The 22,124-nt window shown below is 40.8% G+C and overlaps 1 protein-coding gene across 1 annotated transcript; it reads right to left on the reverse strand.

The window, feature by feature from the left end:
* Nucleotides 1-403: 403 nt before the first annotated feature.
* LOC139458929 (monocarboxylate transporter 4-like) lies at nucleotides 404-20,993 on the reverse strand. Its single transcript, XM_071240364.1, has 6 exons — nucleotides 20,971-20,993; nucleotides 6,441-6,661; nucleotides 4,714-4,857; nucleotides 2,569-3,342; nucleotides 1,689-1,739; nucleotides 404-596 (listed from the first exon to the last, which is right to left on the reverse strand). Exons 2-6 carry the CDS (start codon nucleotides 6,634-6,636, stop codon nucleotides 430-432), a joined length of 1,332 nt encoding a protein of 443 aa, XP_071096465.1. The 5' UTR covers nucleotides 6,637-6,661; nucleotides 20,971-20,993; the 3' UTR covers nucleotides 404-429.
* Nucleotides 20,994-22,124: the final 1,131 nt, after the last annotated feature.

Raw genomic sequence — 22,124 nt, forward strand, 5'->3', positions numbered from 1 at the left:
TGTAAGTCATCGAGCCTGGACCAGACAATCCAGTGATGAGCATCGATCCTCGCAATTGTAATCGATAACATGCATCTACCAAGTCAGCGAGCCTGACCACCCGATCCCGGTAGTCGCCTCTTACGACAAGCATAGTCGCCTTTTACGGCAAGCATGGGTTGTTGAAGATCTTCACGGGCCAGGGTCTGTTGTAAAACGGTGGAACCTATTGCGAAATTCATTTTAAAAAAGGATCTCCGTGGCTACGGATTGTCAAGTTCCCTGACTATCGGGATATCCTCAAACTTCTGAACGTATCATGCCTGTCCCAATCCCTGAGAATGAAACAACATGTCCTGAGATAAATACCCCCAGTTGGCGAGAGGCTTGGATAACATGGCTTGGTTCGAACGAGAATTTTTTCTTCTATTCTTCAAGTTCTAATGATCTTCAACACAACACATCGTCTGTTTGAAAGTCAGACGTCACAACAATAGTTTTGTCTTTGTGTACAAGTTTTTCCGCTAGTTCCGGTTCTGTGATTTCTTCTCTATTTTCTTCATGTTTACACACGGGGATGAACAGAACGAGCACTGCAGCCAACATCACCAGAACGCCTAGAATGGATAAGGGAGAATAGTAAGCAATTGTATGTGTTAAACATTACAATTAGCATGTGAAGTAAATTGCTGTTGTTTGGATGTATTATATAACGTTTAGAATATCACCAGTGATCAGTGTAGTCGATAGTATTGTTGCCAGCTGTCTGGTATAAGGAAATATAAATTGTCAATACAAGAGAATAGCCAGCCTAGATTTTCTGCCAAAAAAGATTCCACTTGGCGTAAATGGCAAATAGCTGTGGAAATTACATGAATTGATCACTGAAAATCAGTGATGACACCAGGTGCTCGCAAAAAGGGTAAGCATGTAGTATCCAGTTATTTGCTTGTTTCTTAGAAATTTAACACAACCAAATACAATTAATAGCGTCTCGGTTTAATCATATTTATCTTGTACGTTAACTCGCGATTCCATAGTGCACCCCTCTTTCTCCAGAAGGATGTATCTTTCTCAAGATGTTTTCTTGTCCATTGTTGTGCCTCTGAATTTCAAATGATCTAATAGTGATAATGACTTGATATTCACAATTGTACTCTCGTACTCTCATTGTTTGTATTCTCAGATATTCATCCGCTGTACACCTGACGCTCATCTGTTGAACACTCTGACTCATCCGTTGTACTCTCCGACGCTCATCTGTTGAACTCTCTGACTCAGCCGTTGTACTCTCTGACTCATCCGTTGTACTCTCCGACGCTCATCTGTTGAACTCTCTGACTCACCCTTTGTACTCTCTTACTATCACCAGTACTCTCCGACGCTCATCTGTTGAACTCTCTGACTCAACCGTTGTACTCTCTGACTCGCATGGTCATACTCTCAGATTTGTATCAGCTGTACTCTCCGACGCTCATCTGTTGTACTCTCTGACTCACCCGTTGTACTCTCTTCCTTTCACCATTTTTACTCTCAGACGCACATGTGTTGAACTCTCTGACTCATCCGTTGTACGCTCTGACCTACCCGTTGTACTCTCAGACGCTCATGAGTTGTACTCTCTGACAACATTCCACCTCTCCCCAACACGAATAAGGTATATCCATGCTTTGTCACAGTGGTATCAAACAAAATGTTATCCCCCTTACCTCCGACATGAAACCCACTGGAGTACGAAGTGGTGACGTCATGAAGCCAGCCTGCAAAAAGGAAAGCTGTCTAGAGAGAATTTACAACCTTTTCCAAAATGAAGTGTGTGCTCATTTTGGAGCAGACCAGACCACGTCATAGATGGTAGTGGGTTGTTAGAATAGTTCATAACCGAGTTTTAGGCATAAAATGTTGGACATTTTTAAGCAGTATTACGCACATCACAATTGAGCATACATCGGAACTATTTCTGAGCAAGTCCGATCAATTTAACGTAAAAATAGGTAGATACAATCAACGTTTTACTTCATAACTTTCGCTCTTCATACGTTATTTCCGTATTCATTGCTGCATTTCGGGATTAGCAGATATAAAATAGTCATATATAAATCTTTCATGAACAGATCTTCGCATCAACATCACTCAAAATAGGTCCATAAAATTATGATATGTCTACATTTATTTAGGCACTGGTCTTAAATTACGACTGCTTACAGCGGAGCAGACGACTACCCTCGCTGAAGCCTGCTGAATAGGTGGAAATAACAGTAGTTTTTTGTTTTGCAATTAACACTACATTTTATTGTTATATAACAGACATTTTGCAGTTTTCACAAAAAAATACAGTTTGTTGATATTGGTAGCTTTGTTTTAATTATGTTACGTATTTATTTGTTACTATTTTACCCGAGTAGACATCAAGGAGGGTTATTTCAAAACTTCGTAAATAATTCTTTTTGGAAATCGGTACAGAATTAAAACATGAATCGATACATTGGCAGGCGTATGGTATACAGTATCGTCAGGTGTAAATTCGCGATGCATCGATATATCGGTAAATCGTGACACCCTAAATCCGAACGCAACAAACATTTTTACCTGCAATTACCGGTCCAACCAGAGCTCCTACACCTCCCCACAGCATCATCCACCCGAATACTGTGGACAATTTGTCAACACCAAACAGTTCCACAACGAGCGGTGACAGAGGGACCTGGCTAGATCCATAGAAGATGGACACCAGTACCTGATAGGCCATCATACCAAAGTAGTCTTTAGCGTACAGTGGCATAAACACGATGACTAGTCCCTGTAGGGCTTGGGTGCTGAAATATACCATCAGGAGGTCCACCGCTTTGTCGTTACATAAAACTCCACACAGCACCCTTGCTATAGTTACGACGATTCCAAAGGTAGTGTACAACCATGAAAGGAGTTCTGGACGTATATTCAGTGATTCAGCATATGCGGGAAAGTGGACAATCTGGATTCCATAGCCAACCATTAAAAGTCCATAGTTCATGCACATTATCCAAAATCGGACGTCTTTAAAATACCATAAACATGTTTCCGGTTTATGACACTTGCCACATTGGATTTTCATTCTCCCTGGGCCATATTTCGTTGATCGTTCACGTTTTGTAGGGAAAAACAAAGAGCCAACCACACAGAACTGCAAACTACAGCAAGCTAAAGCTGCGATTGTGGCTCGCCATCCCCTCGATTCTATAAGCCACATTACAAAGAATGGTCCCACGGCGAGGCCAAAACCACAAGCAGCTAGGGAAATCCCGTTTGCTAAAGGTTGGTGCCGATTGAAGTAATAACCAAGAATTATGTTGTGAGGCGTGTAGGATAAGCCGAACCCCAAACCTGAAAGACAGAAACAAACTCGTTATTCTTTAAAAGTTGTTTGAGCAAAGTTACAGCATTCAAAGCCTCAACCATACTGTCAATGCTTTCAAACGTTTAAGGGAGACATGTTGAGGATATTTCCAAATTTGACGCATCAGTGACAAAAAATGATGTTGAATGCAATTCCCTATTTTGACGGGTATCATATGTTCCTGTGTTTTGGAAGATCATCAACTGACTTGCCTTTGAATGTGTTTGTGACGGGTCCCACCGATTGGGCAGAATACGCGTACCTGTTCGCGAATACATGGTAACATTACCATTTGCTAGTGATTCATTGACACACTTTAGTAGGGTAAAAATTAGTCTCAATCGTTTAATGCTTTTAGCTTCGTTGTCTCATGATTATGGAAATTTAATGTATTTTGTCGGTTTTTTTATAAAAAGAAATTGAGTATGGCGTAACACCGCTTTTGGAAACATTCGAACATTATCCCGACCGAACTTCACACTATCTTTTCATTGGGGAATCAAACCCTGGCCTCAGCGCGAAGAGCGAAAGCTGTAACCTCCAGACTGCTCAGGGGAGGTCGGGTAGGCTAGTGGTTAAAGCGTTCGCTCGTCACGCCGAAGATCCGGGTTCGATTCCCGACATGGGTACAATGTGTAACGCCCATTTCTGGTGTCCTCCGCCGTGATATCGCTGGAATATTGCTAAAAGCGGCGTAAAACCATTCTCACTCACTCACTTTAGACTGCTCCACCGCGCGATTACTTTTAACAAACATTGAAAAAGATGATGAATAATATTATTTTTTGACATTTTGACAATCGGTACAGAATTAAAAAAACAACCGGATACATTGGAAGGTGTCACGGATCTGTGCTCCAATGATCAGGGATGTCTGAAGGCATATCGTGAATCCTACATTCTGGTGTAAAATCGGGATGCATTGATTCACTGATAAATTGTAAAACCCTAGTTTCCTGTATAACATTTAGTGTCTATAGCATTGCCAGTATTCTTCCATTGTGTTTCTTGTATCTCATACAATGTCCACATCATCACCTTTAGTCGGTATTGGTGCCTGTGTCAAATAAAGTGTTTATTGCACTGCTAATTTATTCACAATTTGGGTTCGAATACCAGATTTCAGCTGATATTTAAGTACCAAAGCCGAGTTTGTTGGTTTTGCCAAAGAGATAAAAGGCCTGCATCACTTTGGGCTTTAATCCCTCATAAAGTTGACATGCTGTGACATAACTGAATTCTTGTTCAAAACGGCATTAAACCAAACGCACTCACAATCTGTGTCTTTATCACATTCAGCGATATGCAATAATGTATCATGACCAATTTAGTCGGGTTCTGCACAAAAAGATGCTCACCACCAAAGATTCCGTATGCTAGAAGCAGCTGCACGATGTCTGTGGTGAAGCTAGCGATGACAAGACCCAGCGACATCAACACGCCACCTGTTATCATGGCCGTCCTGACGCTGAACACGTTACAAAACACGCTGGATATTGGACCTTAAATATAGACAAATGAATAAGATGCCATACAAGCCGGTGGATATGGTAAAATAGACAGTGGGTAGAACAGATGTAATACAATCTAGGGAATTTAAGGAATTCTACCATGACATTGAAGAATGCTTGATTCTGATTGGTTAACAAGAGGTATCCCTTTTCCTATTGATGCCCCTTTAAATTGGTTTAACGCCGATTTTAGCAATATTCCAGCAATATCATGTCGAGAATCGAACCCGGGTCTTCGGCGTGACGAGCGAACGCTTTAACTACAAGGCTACCCGAACGCCCCCTTCGGGGTTGAGAGATATTATTTGTAATCATATGTATTGCTGTTGAGGAGATATTTCAAACCAAGATCCACATACGTACAACTTCATGATAACTAAAATCCTGTGTTTTTTTCAGTTTGTTGGAACATAAACCTGTCACCACTAGAGTCGGAGATGTCATGTTACGTCCATGTCCGAGAAATGACTTGGTTGAGTCCAAGCAGTGCAAATATATCTTTGGAGGGTTGTTTGACAGCTTCTTTTAAAACGACATGTCTTTGAATCTTTATTTTGAACAAAACAAGACTGTTATCTTGATCTTGAATTATTTGATACATTTATATCTACCAATGTACCTAATAAAGCCATGTGTAATTACGCGTCCAAGAGAGCACCGTTTTCAAATCGTTCTGGTCGTCATGGTAGAAAGGAGATAAACCTGGTGTAGTCCCACTGTGGATTAGTTACCTCTTATTTTAATTTGAAACCTCGCGCTAAAGGGCTCGGTTGCAAATAAAATAATCTGCAGTGGGAATACATCAAGTTTCAAAACACAGTAGGTGTATTTTCTAAATGAACAATGATAGAAGATTTTCAGTTGAAATGCAATCTCGCCTCTCTTAGGTAGCAGCCAAAGGTTTCAATACAATCTAGCCACTATTAATTTGAAGCATACTACCGTCTGATATTAGACAAAAGTAACACTGTATTCACTGCACACAGTCCTCTAATGGTAAGGTCAGGGATTCGATTCCCGGAAGCGTCAAACGAAAAGATGTTAAAAGATGTCCTGTCTGTGTGAATGGGCCATTTGTCACTTTGGAATATAACATGCAACTGTAATTACTGCATATTAACTTTCGTAACGAATTAAAAGGCTGCGTTATAAGAAAACATATTTCAATGTTGTGATTATGTCTAAATCAAATCGGAAGTATGGGAGAATGTATACTACTCAAATATATTAGAAAATAAAAAAGAATGGCACTGCCCGTAACTTTTTTGAGTAGTATATATGATACCATTGCTTGGAATTTCCATGCAACATATGTGCTTTATAGACTCGTGGTTTCGAATACATGTCGAAAGAACTAATATGTTCGTGAAGGACATCGTCACAGAACTCAAGGATGGAAAAGACCATATATATCGTTTAAAATGACATTTTTGAAATCGGCGAGAAACGTCTATTCCCTATCACGTGTGCCTTTGATTTTAGAGAAAAAGTCTACAAAGTACAGATGGAACGATGACCGCAAATATCAAAACAAACTTAAAAATTGGCCTTGAGGGGAGTCCTAAGCAACCTACCCATAACGAACTCCAGGCACAGAAACGTGGACGTCACAAGGCTGGTGTAGCCTGTACTTTGAGAAAAATACTTCAAGAACTCTACTTGAAGAAACCCTGGAGATATTGCCGTGCTGCCTCTGAAAACCATGCCAAGTGATGTGGCCACCAGAACCACCCACGCCCATCCTCCATCGATGTCCTTGTCAGAAAGCATGGCTGTTCTTGTTGTCTGATCGCCTCTGAAAGCGCAGCAGAACACAAATGATATGAACAATTTGGTGTCTTGGCAGACTGTGATACAACATTCTACCATGAATTTGGAATTTACTCGATTCTGATTGGTCAATCAGAGGCTATTAAATCACAATAAACCCCCTCTGATTGAAACAGCTGGTTTGACGGCCGCATCGCCGCGGAAGCTAATATTCACAGAATAGTACTATTTTCAGTCTTTGTCGGTAGGCATATTTAAATAAATATATCTATAAATACAGATTACAAAATGCACAGATGCGGTTACTACAGTATTCAAAGGATGTGTGGCAATACATTTCGTGCAGAAAAACACGACAGAAATCAACAAAGGGAATGTATTTACGTTTTGGAGACAACAGAGAGCTTGGAATTTTGGCGCTTTTCTATACACGACTGTGACGTCATATCTTTTGCGTCACAATGAGCGATATGACGTCATAATAGTGACGCCCGATGTAGAGCGAAAGCCTTGCAAAGCTTGCTTTGTTTTCTTTAGGGATGCCCACCTCATGTTAGCTTACCAAGTTGCCGTGCTTATATGCTTTCAATGCCTGTCAAATGTTCGAGTGAAGTATTACGGTGTAAACAAACTCTTGAGTATATAAAGCACCATATTTTGTTCGGTGATTTCGTAATTCAGATCGATAACCCACTTAAAACACTGAACTCAACCCATGCCGCTTCACTCAGTATATTTGCTAACACCAAAAAGTTCGCATTTTATTTAGTCATGGTAGAATGGAGATAAACATACTGTGTTTTCAATGTAGAGCTAGGTTACCTGTACATTTAACCCCGCTAAATTAAACATTTGAAACCTCACGCTGCGCGTTCGGTTCCAAATTCAATTTAGCGGGGTTAAATCTACAGGTAACCTAGCTCTACATTGAAAACACAGTATGTTTATCTCCTAAGTGTTATATAGACTTCCTGTACGTGTATACCTGATTCTGGCAAACAAGACGCTATAAACTGGTCGGGAAAAGAAAGTATACACTTGAAAACTGGATGAAAAAATTACAAATGTTATCAAAACGTTGAAAACAGTGGCCGAAACAAACTTCAGGTCCAAGGTACAACTATGATACCCGTATTAAAAACATCACTGTTGAATAATCATTTCTTGTTTGTTTCATTTTAGCCACCATCAAACATGGGTGTATAGTTCTTTTTCAACTCAGTTTAGGTATCGCTGCCACCGGGGACATGTTTAGAATTGAATAAAAGGTCTGTGAAGATCCACCTCCATTGCTGGTATCAAATACACAAACATCCAGCTTCACCACACCAGATTCAGAGATGCCAATAAAGTTGGAGGAATGATTAAGAATAGGATTTTGTTTTCATTTTTATCGACTCGTGTCGATATATTTGATATCAGAAGATACGGGGTTAGGGAGTGGATTTAGGAGGAGAGATTCTCTATTTAAAAAAATCATATGAACATGTATCTTTTTTCCATTTGGTTGTTAAATGATGCATTCAGCAACATTTCAGCTGTCATGGTGGCCAGTAGATGATGTTATGCCATGGGTGTCTGGGTTAGCATAGTGAGTGTGGTTTCAATAAATAAGCTTACATTTCCATGGTAAGGATAGGTGCCATTTCATTACCTAATGCTAATTTTTATGTGCATCCATACTCTGCCCTGCCGTTGCATGCGTAGCAATACAAAAGGCATGTCTGTCCTAAGAACTAAGAGTTAAACTCACGAGGCGTACTACAGATGAATATAGGACAAAGGCACGCTTATGTTTTGAGTGAAGTGTAATGGTTATCTAACTGTATTTAAACCACGTTTAATGTGAGGTCTAATGGTTACAGGACTGTATTTAAACAATGTTTATAGGGAGTGTAATTACAATGCATGTATTTTAACCACGTTAATGATGAATTGTAATGACAATCTGGTTGTAATAATTATTCCACGTGTACGGTGAGGTGTAATGTCTAGACGGCTTTATTTAAAGGGGAATGAATAGTAAATTGTATAAAGTATCATCTGTGTGTATTTCCCGCTCGTGGATTCCAGCATCAATCTATATGAGAACCAGCACACGTCACTACACTCTGGTCTCTCAAACATGATATAGGCAGTAACACATTTATGCATCGCGTGACCTGAATACGTTCACATTTTCACTCGTGCGTCCGTCCTGAACTTATCCCTTTTGTCAGAGGAACGATGAAATAAACATGTTAGTTAACAACAATAGACACGTTGAGGATCATAAATATGTTTTTGGATATTGTTTTGACATTATGAGCTCAATCATCACTACAAAAATATCCCCAAAATATTCAAGATCCGCAACAGCATATATCCTCACTTCATCTAATATTTGCGCTGCTACTATATATGACATACATCAATACTGAAGTTAAAAGATACACATCAATGTTATCTATAATAATATCAATGCGACCCATTATGGGTTTGCGAGTTCTGTTGGTCTACTTATTGGTATTTGTGACAACATGCAATATATTGGTTTGTAACACGACATAACGTTAAATAGATGGACATGGACGATTGATATACTTAAAAATGTTAAACTCGTTTTGTTGGAATAGAACATCTGAATGGCTATGGCGAAATTAACGTGTGTTGTCCCAAATGGTAGATGCTCATCACCCGGAGTCCCACCCGTTTAATAACAATATAGAGAGTACACATGCCAGTGTAATAATATCTTTGTTACCAATAATACTTCTTCATCCTTTAGAGCTCCCCTTTCACGAACGCTGTCTCAGAAAACCACAGTTGTCGCATGACGTCAACAATCTTCAGCTTCAGTTTCTATAGTGTGACGTCACCTGACCTTACGTCACAATAAATAAGATCCGAATAACTTCAACAATGCCGTCTGGATGACGGAAACAATGCACCGGTGAGCGTGAAGTGATATTTGCACAAGTCCACATACGATGCTTATGAACTCGGTTATCTCTTGCACTGCGTGTCACATACACCTCCATTACACATTGTGTGATATCAGGTGCGGTCGGGAATAGTTCGGGCACCAGCTGGTCATTCGAATGGTGGCGTCGGTAGCAATGTGCAACTGTACCCTGTAGTTACAATCAATTTCATAATAAATACAACCACGCTTGTTACTCCTACGAAGTCAGATAGCCAACGTGACAATTAGCCTTAATGAATCGCTCGTCTCGCGGGCCCCCACACCTACACTGAACCGAGTTTGAAGCAAGATAATCCGCTGAAGGCATATTTTTATGACGGATAAATGCTATAATGAACACGATTTTAGAATCGGCTTTTAATCGTTTCTTGTAATCGATCTCGATTTAGCTGCACACTTTATTGCCATATTGCACCGTGAGAGAACTGTCTATAGTCGAATAATAAGCTACGAATGTTGTATTCATAGTACTATCCTAAACGACCAGGCTCATTTTTTAACTTTGAATTTCGACCACGTGACAACTAGGTAAACAGGTAATCGTAGAGTGTGTTGACCTTGCTCTCCTGTACGTGTTAACGCCGCGTTAACTACCTTCACGTTGTAAATAAGGCGTGAACCAAGCATTAACAAGACATACTTACAATAGATATCCGCCATAGAGTCCTATTTGAAGTGGCCTTGCCCTATAGCTAAGCCAGTCTGCTCACGATAAGTCATGAACTATCAGGCTTCCGCGATACGATCGCGATCCTTCGGCTACCCACTTGTACAAAGCTATTGTGAGCCACAACAGTTGAATGAACGACTGGTCCGGACCTCATATTTCCCCGGGGGTTGATAGCACTGAGGCTAGCCAGAAACCGGGACATGATCTGACAGAGCAGAACTTTATTCACAAAAGACTACACAGCATATGATAAGGAGGTAGTTATCAGAGATCAATATACAAACATATGGCGACAATTACATATTACTTATATTGATTATATATATTAATATCATAGTATTTTTACTTTAAAATGGATTATCATGCTGAACACAGTAGGCTTCTTTAGACAGTATAATGGTAATATTTTCTTGCTACTTCTGCAAAGTATTCACAATGAAATAAATAGTGATACTCGTCTCCAATATCATTAGTCTGGCATAAACACATTTTCATTCCTTCAAAGATATATGGTGCCATCGACCAAGCTCAACTGGTAATTGGTGGTTTGAAAGTCTAACTTGTATTAAAGTTAAAATCCATTTATTTTGCAGATTTCGTAAATAAAATTCATTTTCAAAAGCATCCTTGACTAGTATCTCATAGAATTCACCCTTAGATGAGGATTCTATGTCAGATCTCCAAATTTTGAATATAATGGTATTCGTGACAGTTTCTTATTTTCAATTTCAGGAAGTTTGTTTTTTCTATTGTAGGAGAAGTTCAAATGTAAATATTACCACCCTGGAAGGGAATAGTTTAGATACAATTGAGTCACTTATTTTCTGGTCAATCATTGCTATTTTAAAAAAAAAACATGTACGAAATTTGTATATGAGACAAGGAAGTCCTGTTGGTATTCTTGTTACAGGTTTTGCCCTTTAGGTGATCAGTTTGGAGTACACATCAATATATGATGGTTTTCTTCCACTTTCACCATACAGCATACAAAGGGGTGCGTTTTTCTCAACTCGAAGCAATTGTCTTGTAAAAGGCAGGGGAACACTTTCAATCATTGTTAACTTTGTCAATCGTTGTTAAGTTTGTTAATCGTTGTTAAGTTTGTCAATCGTTGTTAAGTTTGTTAATCATTGTTAATTTCTTAAAGCCCCAAATTTCCGAACCGTATGTTAAAATAGGAGTTGCAATGGTATCAAGTAGCAGATTGTAAGATCTAGAGTTGCAATGGCATCAAATAGCAAATTGTAAGATCTAGCTTGTGATATTTTAAAATCATAGCATAAAGGCCTTTATCACATAGTGATTTTGTTGTTGATGTTACAGTACATAGCTAATGGAATATTAATCCCAAATATTTATACTCTTCAACATTCTGAAGATTGCTTTGTAGGATAAAAGTATTTTCATATTCTTTCTTACTTCCTTTGAAAATTAGAAATTTACATCTATTTTATTGACATTTATCTTAAAGCTTCTATCTATAACAATATTCGCAAAAAACATACAATTGTTGGAGTTCCACTTTCGTAGTAGCTATAATAACACGTCATAATAAGTGTCATCATCAGCATATAACAGGGCAAATAAATGTATGAATATATTCAACAGTTTGTCATCAACAGTGGCATCATTACATTGATTAGGACCATGAAGGAAATGTGAAATAGGATAGGGGACACATTATCTCCTTGTCTAACTCCTCTGAGACAATTACAATATCCAGTAGTGTAACCGTTGCTTCATAGACATGACTTGACATTTTCCAGTGATTCCATATTTAGATGTACAAAATAACAGAGCATTGGTATATATCTCTAATGATCTCTTTGTAGTCTCTTTGTTTAATATATATACTGAACCGCAAAAGAAACGTCACCATGGATAGATATATGAGAAACCATATTTGTCCAAACACTGTAAACATACTTTGAGGCATATTAAAAAGATGAAACTTGGCGAAACTGATCATCAAGATTGAAATTCAAGTGTCAAATGTTCTTAAAGTGAAACACAACACTAGTCTCTGAGAAAATGGCATCACAAGTCAGTCCGCCATGCGCATTGATGACTGCCGTGCAACGCCGATTGGATGAGGCGGTTGATGAAGGCTTTGGTCGGACTTCATTCGGCCACAGGTGTCATTCGGCTGTCTTTGAATCTCGTCCCATAGGTGTCATTCGGCCGTCTTTGAATCTCGTCCCACAGGTGCTCAATGGGATCTAAATCGGGACCGAGGGTAGGTCACGGCATGGTTCTGATGCCATTCTGTCTCTTGTTGCTCTCGCAGTGTGGGCACGGGCGTTATCATGCTGAAACTCGTGGTTGCGGCGACGTGACAAATGAGGTACTACGTGTGGTCTTAATGTACCGAGCTGCTGTGATACCATTTCCTCTCCTTGGATCGATGTTCTGGAAGACTACAGGGCCGACCCTCTGTGCAAGACCAATTCCACCCCACACCATGATGCTCGGACCACCGCACAAGTCTCTCTCAACAACACAAGCATCCGATTAACGTTCCCCACGGCATCGCCAGACTTTCACTGCCATCTGCTGTTGAGATACAGTAACGGCTCGCGTCTGAGAAGAGGGCTCTTCTCCACTGCTGGTGGCGCCAATGCTGGTGCTGTGTTGCCCACTGAAGGCGGTCCCGACGATGACATGGTGTCAGAATCGGTCCTCGGTGTGGCCTGTGACATTGGAGGGGTCTGCTCGTCAATCGTCGACGCACGGTGTCCGCACTAATGTGTCGCTGGTGTGTCCCCTTGGTCTGTCCGCAGCAGTAACAAAGCGATCTTGAAGATGCTGTCACACAATCTGACCATCCTGACGTCAGGAGGTGACCCTGGGTCTTCCACTACGTGTTCGGTCATCTGTAGTGTTGGTGGTCTGGTACCGTTGCTGGAACCTGTATATGGTCCTTACGTGGACTTGAAATGCATTGGCTACTTGCCGGGCGGTTTGTCCAGCTTGCAATCGTCCAAGTGCTTGGTGTCGCTGATTTCTTGTCAATCTTGGCATGTGGTAGCAATTCAATAACGAATCAATGTTATCCGATCTGGGTGGATTTTTATTGGGCAAGAAATGTTGGAACGCATGTTCATTTCAATTTGCACGGAACTTACGTGTATCGGGTTACAATGGCCGTTGTCCTGATGCGCTTGGGCGATCGGTTTTATTGTCATCTGCTATGGTTTTTTTATCATCAAATTTCATTATTCAGGACAAGGTAATGTTAAATTTTAGAAACTTTGACAAAGATTACCCCGATATTTAAATTTAAACTTTTCATGCAATGTTACTTGGGGTGACGTTTCTTTTGCGGTTCAGTATATTAAGTCTAATTGTGTGCAGACACTATTTCTTCCTCCGTAATTGGACGATCAGAAAGACATTTGCTTCATTAGTAACTACACTCTTCAAAAAAAAGAAAAGCATAGGTGTTTTGAGAATTCCAATTAGATTGTTTCCCCAGCAATCGTCATAAAGACAATTCTTATGTTTGATTCCCGTTAACCATGTCATGTTTGTTGTGCATTGCGCGCAAACACATCTCAAAATGTTTTTTGTAAACGTTTATCAGCAAAAATGCAAAGGATGCACGGAAATTGCTTTCAGAAAAAGTTTTCAGCGCAATGCAGGTGCAAAGTGTTGGAAACAAGAGTAGTGACATTGACTATAAAAGACCGTACAAAATTCATCAGTTCATTACGAATTTTCTGACATGAACGGAGATTGAAAAATGCCAAGATTAACTACAGCTGACCGAAATATCGCTATTAGACGTTTGGAAGCAGGGGAGTCCCAGTCTGCCGTTGCAAGACACTTCAACGTTCACCAAAGCACCATATCTCGACTATGGGATCGATATACCCGCACTAATTCGACTCAAAATCATCCCAGAAGTGGAAGACCAAGAGTGACCACCCCTGCTCAGGATCGGTACATCCGGTTGCATCACCTTCGGAATCGATTTGCTACAGCAACGGACACTGCAGGACAAGTGCCCGATATGCGAAGAATTTCCGACCAAACCGCCAGAAATCGTCTGAGGGAAGTGGGAATTCGAGCGAGACGACCAAAAGTTGGACCTGTCTTGCGACGTCTACACCGTCAACGACGTGTCCGGTGGTGCAACAGAGTACAGGCATGGGATCTCAGGAACTGGCGACGCGTTTGGTTCAGCGATGAGTCACGTTTTCAACTTCAACGACGGGATGGAAGACAACGTCTATACCGATGTCGACATGAACGTTTTGCGGCGAACTGCGTTCGACAGGTGGACCGATTTGGTGGAGGGGATGTCATGGTTTGGGGAGCCATATCCTACACGGGCAGATGATTGTCCAGGGCAATCTTACAGCAAACTGATATATAGACCAAATTCTGCGTCCTCACCTCCTCCCAACTTTGGACCGCCAGAGGGAGCTGTTCCAACATGACAACGCTCGGTCCCACACAGCACGTGCAACAGTTAATTTCCTTGTTAATGAGAACATCGATGTCCTTCCATGGCCGTCCAAATCGCCTGATCTCAACCCGATTGAACATTTGTGAGACGAACTTGATCGACGCGTCCGTCAACGTCACCAGCGTCCCCACACACTGGCACAACTCGCCCACGCCTTATTGGGTGAATTGCGAAGAATTCCCCACGAAAAAATCCGACGACTTGTGCAATCTGTGCCAAGGAGGTGTCGAGCAGTGACGGCTGCAAGAGGTTGGCTGGCCAGGTACTGACCATGACGCCCCCTTGTGGCTACACATGCGCAATGACTGAACTGAATTAATGCTGACAATGACGACAATGTTTTTGTCGATCACTGTGTCTAATTTTATTTGATTGTGTTCACGTATATTCTGTGTAGATACTTTTACATCCGCTTAATAGATATCCTTATTTTTTAACTATGCGTTTCTTTTTTTGAAGAGTGTATATTGATGTCTCTGTTGATTCGTTGTATATATTTTTGAAAGAATCAAAGAGTTTGTCAAGGGGCGGTAGTCCCTCATCACTTTTACACTGCTTCAGTATTTTCAAAAAGACTTTTCATAATTTAGATGCAAAGCATCGAATTTCTTCTGTTACTTAATTATAATATCATTAAATTGTCGTTCAGGTAAATAAACGGTCTACCTGTTACTTTGCACTCACGTCCAAATCATTCTTAGAACACATTTTTTCGCGAACACCCGTGAAATCACTGTTTTTCAGTGGTCCATTCACATAATTTTCACAGCTAAATTTATCTGCCTATCGCGCCAATTGGAATCTATTCCGGTGGATAATCTAGACTGGTTATTTTTCTTGCATTGACAATTGATATTTAGGTTATACAAAAGTGGGAAAACACTTTCTGAGTAAACTACAAATTCGCGTACATTTGGAGGTTGAGTCCCTTCCGGGATTCGAACCCACACTCTCAGCGTGAGGCACCTAATTGCCAGCACACAAAGTCAGTGATATAACCCACTCAGCCATCGTCCCTCCATTTACTATACACAATCGATGATTTTTACACATATCAAGTAATTAATAGCCATGATTAGCCACCGCGACTTCCCTAACTCATGGAGTGCCTGTGCTCATCAGGGAAAACTCGCTCGCCATCTACAAACAGTCTGTCTCTTACCAGTTTGGCGTGCTGTCCTTTGCTTTAATTCTGTCTGAACAGAGATATCATAGGCTTTCCTATTATATTCATAACTCGTGGTCGTTCTTAGCTTATGTTCGCTGACCGGGCGTTGCTCTCCTGACCGGTTCACGTCATTGGCGGTCGGCCAGGGCTCCAGACGATGCACTCTGTCCAGCAGTATTGTATCCTTCAATCGAGTTATACTCAATCAGTAACGGAGTTTCTTTTCTGTTCAAGATTTCAGTTCAAGATCAGACGTAAACTAACACTCTATAGCTACAATTGCCACCCACTTTACAAAGCGAGTGTTGGCTAATATCATTGAGAGTTTCAATACTGAAATGTACGACTGGTCCGGAGCTCATATTGCCCCAGGTGGCGTCTACGATACACAATGTTCCGACTGGACAAAGTCTGTGGTGAGAACCGCCGCGCTAGCCGGGAGCCGCGATGGGGTCCGACGGGCAATATGTCTTGACTATCCAGTATGAGACCCCATCGCCAGAGGAATGGTTTTCAAGCCATCAATAAAAACCTCTGCTGACGACCCATTGTTATCTACGAGGTTTTCTCGTTTCAGCAAGTACTTGGACTTTGATTAAACATGAAAGTGACATGGTGACAGTGCAGGGTAACCACAACGGCAATCGCAACAACCAAAACATCCTCAATCCAGTTAGTCTTCCCCATTGTGACAACCATGAACTTGTCTTTTGGCCTGTATTTATGGATGACAACACCAGGTCCCATCGTTCCCGTCCCTTGACAGCGTTTCTGCAGACCAACCCCATCACCTAATTGCCTAGAGCCCTGATCTGAATCTTGAACATGTTTGAGTGAGTGAGTGAGTATGGTTTTACGCCGCTTTTAGCAATTATCCAGCAATATCACGGCGGGGGACACCAGAAATGGGCTTCACACATTGTACCCATTAACATGTTTGAGATATTATTGGACCTCGTGTGCAGGTAATGGACCCACCTGTGCAGAATCTGGCAGCTATGTGGGCTGCCTTACATAGGGAGTGGCAGCAGCTTCCTCTTGACCGTATCACGCGTGCCCAGTATGAGGTCAAGGGGACAGGTTGTCATCCGGTCACGCGGCGGTGACACTCGCTACTGCCTTTTTGATTTGAGATAACTCAACGAGACTACAATGCATGTTTCAAAGAGTCAATTTCAACAGCCCGTATAACTCTCAAGATCCTTAGTTCAACTGGTAACTCAAATACAGCACTGTAGAAATTTGGCTTTTAAAATGTGAAAATATTGAACTTATGCATAATTTTTTGTGCTTTTGGTAGTCAGGAGACTTATCATTCAGATTAAGTTTATTTTTTCTTCACATATATACTGTTAAAAAAAAGAAACGCAATACGGATTGCATTAACAAAAGGGCCATGAAGTTGCACGTACTGCATGTGCAGCAGCACTATGAACGGTATTAAAGTGCAGGGCTTTTGATTGCCTGGCATCTGCGTCAATCCAATAATGGCAGTTCAACAACATGCAAAGATTAACAGAAGTGCAAAGAAACAACGTCATATGCCGATTGCAGCCAGAGGAATCCCGATCAGCTGTAGCCAGGATTTTCAATGTAGCGCCCAGCACCATCACAAGGCTATGGGATCGGTTTCAACAGCATGGTCAACACGTGATCGGCCAAGGTCGGAACGACCAAAAGTGTAACCAGCCCGCCCAAGATCGCTACATCCGACTGCGCCACCTACGTGTGTGGACGAACACAGGCACATCAACAGCAACCGTCTCCTCCGTCGAGGGGATGGAAGGGCACGGGTCTTCAGACGTTAGGGAGGACATTACGCCGGAAACAGCGTACAGGAAGTGGACAATTTTGGTGGGGGTAGCGTTATGATGTGGGCGAATATCTCTCACCATGGCAGGACAGGTTTGTCCCATATCCAGGGCAATTTTACGGCTAAACGATATATCAACGAAATTCCCCTACCACACGTCCTCCCAATTGCAGAAAACGCAGTACAACGCTCGACCGCATTCAGCACAGATCACAAGAGCCTGTCTACACAACAACGTTTAACAATGTTGGTGTTCTCCCCTCGCCCTCCAGATCCCCGGATTTGAACCCGATAGAGCACCTGTGGGATGAATTGGATAGACGGCTACGCCGACGTTAACCACAACCCCAGACGTTGCAGCAGTTGGCTTTTGCGTTGCAGGCCGTGTGGGCTACCATTCCCCAGGATGAGATTCGCATAATCCTCTCTTCCATGGGCAGGAGATGTCAGGCCGCTGTCGATTCCAACGGGGGACATGCGCGTTATTTATGGTAGCTGACCTTCACCTTGGACTTTTCATATGTACCGATAACTGGGATGACTAAAATCACCAAGAGTTCTCTCCACAACATTTTGGCTCTGTACCTGGTAGGGTTCCTCGTATAAATGTATTTTCCTATCTCACACAAATCTGGCGTTGTGTTGGGTGTTTTGGAAGAGTATGCGATGAGACGGGAAGTTAATGCATTTTGTTGAGAGCCATGGTGAAAAACCCAGGGGGTGCTTAATTATGTTCTGTGTGTATATCTTAACATTTACATGGCAGTGAAATAATAATTTTGAATAGGACATTGTCAGGTTGAACTTATAATATTCGCTAGGTTCATAAAGATAGAGAAAGTAATTCTACCCTCGTGTAATAGGAGCAACTGCTGATCTTTATGTAATTTACTTATTTATTGCTCCTTACATTCGTCCCATTCTTTCTACTCGAAAAGAAGATATGGACACCAAACGTTATTTAACGCTGCTTAGTGTAGGAGCCACGTTTGCTTCTTTGATGACGAACGTGTGATAATGGAATAGTGTTTCGGGCATGTAAATATCTATTTTGCTGAAAACCCATCGACCACGCGTTTAATTCATGTGTGACATGGTTTAAATTCTAGTGTATCTTTAATGTAAGTTCAGATTACGTGTTTTAAAGTTTTACAATCGAATTCATCCCACCTTTCGCCGATGTCTTCCCACGCAGCAAATCTGTTTTTCGTGTATTCCTTTGTATACAGCGCAAAACAGAGTACTCATGAAATAATGACACTAATATATTTTATTCTTCTGGATGATTTAATATACATTTCTCTGTGAATATATTTGATAAAGAAAAAACGGAAAAAAATATTATAAAAAAATCATTTATTATGTATTAACAGTTGTGATGAATTACTACATTTATCTCCAAAAATGGATATGATATTCAAATCTAGTGAAATAACGAATCGGATACAATATTTTAAGCAAGAACTACTTACAGTGTACCTCAATGACACAATGTTTTTCAGAGTGAAATGATGAAGATCATGCAACAAAATATATTATAAATAGAACGTTTGTCCTATTGTCAGATAACATGTGTATCACAACTGTTACCCCAGCCAATCTGTTCCTGGAAATGCTGAATTTGTTGTGTCGAGTTGGGTGTACCTCATGTACTAAACTGATCTATACCCTTCATAATTATCTTTCGTATTCAACGCAATAATGACGCCCACTTAGGCTCTATACACAACCTCAATGTGAACAATTCAAGTATCCATATCACGGCCTAGTTTTACACAAACATAAATATACATTTAATGGCCCATGTATCCAACCAGAGAGACTGCATAGCTTCAATGCCCCGAGGACTTCCTTCTCGTAGGACATAGGAGTAATAAAACAGTATTTCTATTTGTGTGCTGGTCACCGACCAGGTATCGCCATTGTTTTCATGTTATTTCTGAACTATTCCATGTGCTAAGTTAACTGTGCAAATAACTTTGATTTGTTTGAAACTGTGAGCAAATGCGCGTATTTCTGTCCGCGGAAAGTAAATCAGTAGATTTCTGTTATAACGCTACGAAAGGGAATCAAAAAAGTTGAAATAGAAATTTCTCTTCGACCAACCAACTGTACCAGTTATCGTCGTTGTCTAAACAGCACGTGTCACGTGATCACTCACACCGCTTCAGTTATACAAATTAAATTTTCTATTATCTCTGGTATTGCACTCAATTTGTATATTCATTAAAATCTATAACAAATGCTTTTATCAATTTGTCGTCTGCAAACTTATATTTCCCAAATTCGATTTAGAACATGCTCATCCACAATACCATGTACTTTGGTTTTTGCGTTATATACACTCATGTTTATACATTTGGGGGAAAGTAGCTAGCTCGAATAGGTTTTAGAATTGTAATTTGGGGAAGAATTGACAAAAAGATAGTAAACTATGACATAACTGAATGTGCTTTATCCTGTTGTTGGATTTTGGTTTACATGTGAATTAGTCACGTGACATCGCCCGTATGTCTCTTCTAAAGTTGGGGCGTTCAGATAGCCTAGTGGTTAAATCGAAGACCCGGGTTCGATTTCCGACATTGGTACAATGAGTGAAGCCCATTTCTGGTGTCCCCCGCCGTGATATTGCTAAAAGCGGCGTAAAACCACACTCAATCTCTCACTTTTAAAGTTGTATTTGAGCAAGGTGATTATATGGTGCGTTTTTACTTCCTCACAAGAGACAGTTTTGTTCATCATTTGTGTATAAATATTTCTCTCCTTATGAAACGAGCAAAAGTAAAACGAAGTTCGAATACGTGTACGTGTACGCTATAACGGGGCTATAACTGAGATAACTGGTCGCTAGTCAGTTTGCCTACGAATTCCTGTGCACAGATGATGCTTATTATTCGCTCGGTACGTAAAGCCAGAGACCGGCGAAGCACAATGTAACCACGTGTTAACACATGATTAACAGCTTCATTGTGCGTAGAGTCACTTCTTTCTTACATTCGTCCCATTCCTTCTACTCGATGTGGAGGCACGGACACTATCACGTTATTTAACACTGTAAACATGGTAAAAGTTTGAGTCTTTCATGGCGAAGGTGTGATAATGGAATGGTGTTTCGAGCATTTAAATATCTACATAACTGAAAACACATCTACCTTACACACAAAATCCATCTTCAACATGACACAAATATATTGAAAGTGAGATCAGATTACGTGTTATTAATTTAATACCATCCAATTTTTCTTACTTTTGACTGAAGTCTGTCAACGCCCCAGATATGTATTCTGATTATCCCTTCCCGTCGGCGAACATTTGGCGATCAAAGCATTGTTTTTCTCGCTACACTCATCGGTAAGCCCATCGAGTCGCAACATTCGACAACACAATGTGTCGTCTGCCAGGTGCGACAAGGGAGATAACTTTATACAGTAATCATCGACGCTTGACTCGCGGTTTTCTAACACCTCCGCTGAAGATTTCTGTCTTAATCTTGTGCTAATATCGATTTGTGCAGGTTGAATAAGACTTCTCCATGCAAACAAAAACATAAGTCGCATTTAGCACAGTGGGTGTCTTACGGGGAGATCGGCCTTTGTGGCACAGTATAATTGATTTGAAGTTGCCTGCTACTATTAAGACAAAAGGTGCGGGACAAGTAGGATGCCCCCGCCTGCAGGCATTGTGATGTTGTTTTCAGTGATTAAACACTGGCAGTGCCGTAGCCAGCCGGCGGGGCAGTTGCCCCCCTCGATTTTTTTGGATAGAAAACAGTTTTATTTGAATCAAGTTGAAGACAAGTGATACTTGTACACCCACATAGTAACTCAAACAAATATTTGCTAATCTGAGCCCACTCACTTTGGTTGTTAGTGTATGAATACCGAAATAATTTTGAGACGCTATTACTTTCAACGATGGCAAATCAATAGACACATCATATGTTCGTTCACACGTCACCCGAAATAGAAACACACACACAATAACAGAAGCCTGAATCTACTGAAACACAGGACTGACAGGGATGTCCTCCATTTTACAGATGGTGCCTCCCACCTCCTTAAATTGTCATGAACTGTCACAAAGGTACTAAAAATGTATTCAAAGTATGACACAAATAGTTAAAGATTGTTATATGTGACGAAACATGAGATGGGTCTATTTCGTCTATTATTAGTGCTGTCTGTTATTGCTGGACCTACTTTCTAAGGGATTCTTATTTCTCTAGACCACGCGGAGTCCAGTCAGTCTGCGAACAACATCAATAATAACCATACACAAATTGCAGAAGAAGAAGTGCCAGTTGTTATTACTCATATGTGTGCACAATCACATACAAAAAGAAGAAACATAGTAGTGGTGGAACCTTATTAAAAACGTTACCATGACAACCCTTCGTACCAT

Source organism: Haliotis cracherodii, unplaced genomic scaffold (genome assembly GCF_022045235.1).
Source record: "Haliotis cracherodii isolate W230 unplaced genomic scaffold, xgHalCrac1.p SCAF_13, whole genome shotgun sequence".
NCBI lineage: Eukaryota > Metazoa > Mollusca > Gastropoda > Lepetellida > Haliotidae > Haliotis > Haliotis cracherodii.

Bases quoted from the DNA above. Each gene is read 5' to 3' on its own strand.
- LOC139458929 (XM_071240364.1), bottom strand. From the start codon at position 6,636: ATGCTTTCTGACAAGGACATCGATGGAGGATGGGCGTGGGTGGTTCTG. The intron at 4,858-6,440 runs GTAGGTTGCTTA...TCTATATTTAAG, and splicing joins GTGCCTGGAGTTCGTTATGG to GTCCAATATCCAGCGTGTTT. The intron at 597-1,688 runs GTAAGGGGGATA...TATCCATTCTAG, and splicing joins CAGTGGGTTTCATGTCGGAG to GCGTTCTGGTGATGTTGGCT.